The sequence below is a fragment of the Schistocerca gregaria genome, chromosome 1 (assembly GCF_023897955.1).
Source record: "Schistocerca gregaria isolate iqSchGreg1 chromosome 1, iqSchGreg1.2, whole genome shotgun sequence".
NCBI lineage: Eukaryota > Metazoa > Arthropoda > Insecta > Orthoptera > Acrididae > Schistocerca > Schistocerca gregaria.
This window is the reverse complement of record NC_064920.1, coordinates 479,502,341-479,508,340: the sequence shown is the minus strand read 5'-3', so window position 1 is coordinate 479,508,340 and position 6,000 is coordinate 479,502,341. Positions and strand designations below refer to the sequence as shown.

Below are 6,000 nucleotides of genomic sequence, written 5' to 3'. Positions count from 1 at the left end.
ATGTGCAATATTGGCGATAGTCGCCAATGTTTTAATATTTTGGTTAAGACTCCGCTGTCCATAGCGGAGCAGCCACTGCAGTTCTTTAGAGTCAAAATGTAAGTAATTGTCTCTTTTCTAGCTTCTAAATTACACGCGTACCTTGAGTTTATCGATTTCTAACCAAAGATGAAGTTCTGTTTTGTCCGGCGCAAACATAGTATGTATATCTTTCATGTTGATCATCTCAGTAATGCGTGTGTACTGTGTTTTGATGTGGCGGGAAAAGGCAGTGAAAGCAAAATGTCCCAAAAATCAATAACGTAAGTACTTTGCATAAATAAATATTTATCACACTTTTCAGTGGTGTTTTTGACATTTGTGACATTGTCTATTAGTATTGTTGATGCTTAGCTTGATTAGTGTTTGATATTTCATTGTGCCAGTAAGGCTGTTTGTGAAATTGTTTTCTTGACATACGATATATGTCCCGATATAGAAGAATGTTCGATACGATTCTTATGCTTTGACTAGTGACGTAGGAAGCATGTGACAAGCTCCGTAAACAATACGGCGACAGTAACGTGTTGTTAATGACGATTTTTTAATAGGGGTTAAGGTACATACCACCACAAGTATGTTTTTTATAGTAATTTCGTTGACCTCGGCAACTCTCAATGAGACTGTTACCATCCATTCTAACCGGGACCTCCGGCAACGTTACAGATAAGTCTGTCAAGACAACTAGTTATTTTAACCTAAGTTTCTCGTTGAGAGTAGAGTGTGTGTTCCTGTGCAGAGGTTTGCATGCTGTTTTGGGTGTCATGATAATGTATGTGTGATACGTTCAAATGTTCACTTCTTCGTAGTGTAATACAATCGTTCGTATGGCCAATGATATATATTATTGAAACACTGTTTGCGGGTTTCGGATATTCAACAACGGGAGTGTTAGCTCATTTGTTGATTGAACTCAGCGTTGTACTTTGGTATATAAGATACTTGGTGAGTTTGTATTTAGGGAGATACAGTCAGTCCTTAATTATGTCAGTTATAAACCATTTTCGTTAATTGTGCTATAGCTTCACTACATTTTTCTGACGTTTCGCACTTGTTTTGTGGTTGGATATTTGTAGGCACAGTGTCAAGATCAAAATACTGTAATTTTCACCTGCCATTGCGTTACTACGTAATAGTTTTGAGCCTATGCACAACAGAGGCTTCATTGATAATTGTAGTCTTTCATTATTAAAAATTCCAACACAGAAGTCTGTAGACATACTATTTACCATCATTGTTCAAAAGCCATGGACCAAGCTGGATTCCAAGGTGAGTCAGTATCTTGGATTAGCATTCACCTCAGTGTTGAAGATAACAAGATCAACATTTCAACAGAGGCCAAGGTGTTCGATGGCAACATGAAAGCCTTCACAGAAATAATTTGCAAGCATGTGCGCACTTGCTAATTCACTCCTTGTTAACTGTAAATTGATCCTGGTAATTAGTGTCTCCGGGTTCTGATGGCTTTTGAGCAAGTAAGAAAGCAAGAAATTTCCCACTGGCTACTTCTGCACCAACCCTGTGTCAGCTATGGAGATAACATAAGCAAGAGTATGCCAGTATTTAAAAATTGGTTATCACGAACACAACTTTGTGAAACATCTGCAGCTTTGAAACTGATGTGTGTACATTGGAACTGTCATGTGACTTCAGCTTCCAGTCCTGCCTCCTTGGTTCACCACCGTAGTGGGGATACAAGAGTAAATCTGACTACACTGGCATACATTATATTCACTTCAGTGAAAAATGAAGGACTGATGAGATAGAAAGTGAAGATCCTCAAACAGGCAGTATATCTCTCTTCATGTTTCATAATTTGAGCCTTCAGGCATGCTTGTTCCATCTCTTTGTGATCCCACATGTATGACAACTTCAGTGGAGAAATGATTGAAGGAAGCAGCATTTTTATTTGGTTTTTATCATCTCATCTGTTATTGAAATGTGCAAAATTACATAGCTAGCTCAAAGATTTGTGTGTTCTTGAATGATTGAACATAATGTATAATTGCTTGCGATGATCTTCCTGGAGACTGAAAAACTCCCCTGTAGAAATGAACATGCCTTTTTGTGTTAAATGTAGCGTACTCTGTTAATGGTATGCAAAATTTTGTATCAGAGCACACACTGAAACAGTGTGTCTTCATTTGTATTGCTGATGGGTCAACGGAAGTGTCCGATTCCACCCGTCTGCTTTGCCCCATGACGTAAGGGTGTTGTGTGTGACGTCATTACGGCGGGGAGTTTATGAGTTGGTTGTGTTTGTAGATGAAGTTTTGTTGTGTTTGATGGCCCCCTGTGCGTGTGCTCGCAAGAATTTGTTGGTGGTTGACCTATATAGGTCAAGCGAAATGACTGATTACAGTTTTCATAGTTTTATGTGTAAGTATTGGCATTTTGGTATCATCAGCTGTGGTCAAGGGAAATGTCTGATTCAGATTTGCATAGTTTTTCCTGCAGGCGTTGGTGTTTTGGTAATGTGAGCTGCGGTTGTCCTATATAGGTCAAGGGAAGTGTGTGATTCCTGTAGATTTTCTATTTTTTTTCGTCATTTTGTGTGTTTTGGGATCATGGTGTGTGTGTGTTTCTTTACTGTTATATTTAGCTTGTCCCCTCCCTAAAACCCCCAATTTCCCGCAGTTATCCCGTTACTTTGATTGTATTTTTGGAGGGAGATGTTATTGTCTTATTTGTACATATTGTCGTGTTCTTTTGCTGTGTGTGTGTTTGTGTATGTTGTGACATCATAGGCGCCATATTAGAGGTGCTTGGAATAGCTATTTCCACCATATTCATGACGTCGGGGGTAAAAGCAGATGGGTGGAATCGGACACTTCCGTAATCCCCTGCTGAGCAGGTCCACACTATTGCCTACTAAACATGAGGGCAGGTGTGTGCTTGCAGGCACGTAAGTGTGAGCTGCAAAGTAGTCATATAGATGTAAATGCATTGAAGGCTGACTGACAAATATAATTGAGTAATTTGGAAGTGAATGTAGCATCTGATGTACTTCAAGGAAGCAGATAGGGCCCTTTTGTGAGGTCAGTGGATGCATCATTGGCAGTGTTTGTAGTTCAGGGTGTAAGGTTTGCAAGTTTCTTCAGAGAGTTATGAATTAATTTTTTTGTTTACATGTTTGGCGTTTTTGTTAGGTGTTAGTGGAGGGAGGGATGTTGATGCCGGACAGATTTATTTAAAGAGTATTATGGAATTGTATCGTTCCAACGAATGAGAAAAAAAGTGAAAACAACCAGCCTTGCTTCTGGTGAAGCTGTGAAGTCTGTAGTAGTGTGGCCGTGGACTTCTGGTTTGGGGGTAACTGTTATGCCCAAATGAGTGTTTGATGACTTCTGGTTTGGGGGTAACTGTTATGCCCAAATGAGAGTTTGATGACTTGATAAAATTGTGCATTGAACAATTGTGTGGTATTCACAAAAATTTTTTGGGAACAAGTGATGATATGTCCATATAGAATAAACTTTGCTGCTGAGACTTCCGAAATTCTCATATCACACTTTGAGAAACCCTCCTCTCCCGCAAATGAGAATATTGAGAGATTATTGATAACTTGGGGCATTTAGAAAAAAGTGCCAGAGCTTGCAGCACTATCGGACAACTATGAAACTCATGTAATATGCTTTACCAAGATTTAATCCAAAATCAGGCATTGTTGGGAATGTGACCTTTTGAGCAAAGCTACTTATACACACAAGATAAAGTGTCCATTGGATAGCAGTTGTGGGAATTACAGGAGGCTGGGATTCCACCCATTTGCTTTGAGCAATGATGTTATCACCATGCCAAACACCCATTTCAAGTGTGTCCAACTTGCTCGCCAAAACATCAATCATAACACCTGCAGAAATACAAATACCAATTGAACCAGTACACTGACTTTCCAATTAAATTAGCAGGGCAACTGCGGAGCAAAGGGGGTTTGGGTGTAGACAAACTAAAAATTCAATAATAAAAACAACAACACTCTTAAGACACAGCACTCAAGAAGGGGCTCACTCAAAAGCACTGAAAAATAAAATCCAACAAAACGCTCAATAGGATCAAGGTATCCAAATCTCAAGTTAACCTACACTGAAGTGCCAAAGAAACTGGTATGGGCATGCACATTCTAATACATACATTTGTAAACAGGCAGAATACTGTGCTGGGCTTAGTGACACCTACATAAGTCAAGTGTCTGCAGTTGTTAGATCGGTTACTGCTGCTACAGGGCAGGTTATCCAGAATAAAGTGAGTTTGAAGGTGGTGTTATAGTCAGCACACGGGGGGGTGGGACACACCATCTCCAAGGTATCGATGAAATAGGGATTTTCCCATATGAGTGTGGTAAAAAATCAAATTTCCGATACCACTGCGGCTGGTAAAAGATCCCACAAGAATGGGACCAACGATGACTGAAGAGAATCATTCAGTGTGACAGAAGTGCAACCCTTCCGCAAATTGCTGCAGATTTCATTGCTGGGCCATCCATTCAATGAAACATCATCAATATAAGTTTTCTTAGCCGAAGGCCCACTTGTGTGCCCTTGATGACTGTATGACACAAAGCTTTATGCCTCGCCTTTGCCCGGCAGCACCGATGTTGGACTGTTAATGAGTGGAAACATGTTGCCTGCTTGGATGAGTCTCATTTCAGATTGTGTCAAACGGATGGGTATGTACGGGTATGGAGACAACGCATAACTCCGTGGACCCTGCATATCAGCATGGGCTGTTCAAGCTGCTGGAGTCTCCGCAGTGGTGTGGGGCGTTTGCAGTTGTGGGACCCCAGGTACATCTAGATATGACTCTGAAAGGGGCTATGTACTTAAGATCGTGTCTGGTCACCTGCATCCATTCATATCCATTGTGCATTCCAATGGATTTGGGCGATTCCAACCAGACAATTTGACACCCCCACACGTCCAGAATTGCTACAGAGTGGCTCCTGGTACACTCTTGTGCGTTTAAACACTTCACTGGCTACCAAACTCGGCAGACATGAACATTATTGAGCATATCTGGTCTGCCTTGGAACATGCTGTTCAGAAGAGATCTCCACCCCCTCGTACTCTTACAGATTTATCGTCAGCTTTGCAGGATTCATGGTGTCAGTTCCCTCCAGTACTACTTCAGACATTAGTTGAGTCCATGCCAATTCGTGTTGTGGCACATTGCGTGCTCGCAGGTGCCCTATACAACATTAGGTGGGTGTATCAGTTTCTCTGGCTCTTCAGTGTATATAACTCAACCCTAGACCACGGTACCAGTAACTGCCATCACAACTACTAGAGCACAACATATCATACCTCAATCCTAGATCAGGATACCAGTTTGTGGTGTCAGAGGCTTTTACATCTACATCTACATCCGTACTCCGCAAGCCACCTGACGGTGTGTGGCGGAGGGTACCCTGAGTACCTCTATCGGTTCTCCCTTCTATTCCAGTCTCGTATTGTACGTGGAAAGAAGGACTGTCGGTATGCTTCTGTGTGGGCTCTAATCTCTCTGATTTTATCCTCATGGTCTCTTCGCGAGATATACGTAGGAGGGAGCAATATACTGCTTGACTCTTCGGTGAAGGTATGTTCTCGAAACTTCAACAAAAGCCCGTACCGAGCTACTGAGCGTCTCTCCTGCAGAGTCTTCCACTGGAGTTTATCTATCATCTCCGTAACGCTTTCGCAATTACTAAATGATCCTGTAACGAAGCGCGCTGCTCTCCGTTGGATCTTCTCTATCTCTTCTATCAACCCTACCTGGTGCGGATCCCACACTGCTGAGCAGTATTCAAGCATTGGGCGAACAAGCGTACTGTAACCTACTTCCTTTGTTGTCGGATTGCATTTCCTTAGGATTCTTCCAATGAATCTCAGTCTGGCATCTGCTTTACCGACGATCAACTTTATATGATCATTCCATTTTAAATCACTCCTAATGCGTACTCCCAGATAATTTATGGAATTA

General features: G+C 41.5%; 1 protein-coding gene across 2 annotated transcripts in view; it reads left to right on the top strand.

The window, feature by feature from the left end:
- The first annotated feature begins 220 nt into the window (after window positions 1-220).
- LOC126353476 (DNA ligase 1) overlaps window positions 221-6,000 on the top strand; it is a 108,778-nt gene continuing 102,998 nt past the window's right edge. Inside the window, exon 1 of one of the 2 annotated variants that reach the window (XM_050002766.1) lies at window positions 221-302. In XM_050002766.1, coding sequence (XP_049858723.1) covers window positions 283-302 — 20 coding nt within the window. In that variant the 5' untranslated portion in view covers window positions 221-282. The remainder of the gene's footprint in view (window positions 303-6,000) is intronic. The other variant, XM_050002767.1, reaches the window with a different exon arrangement.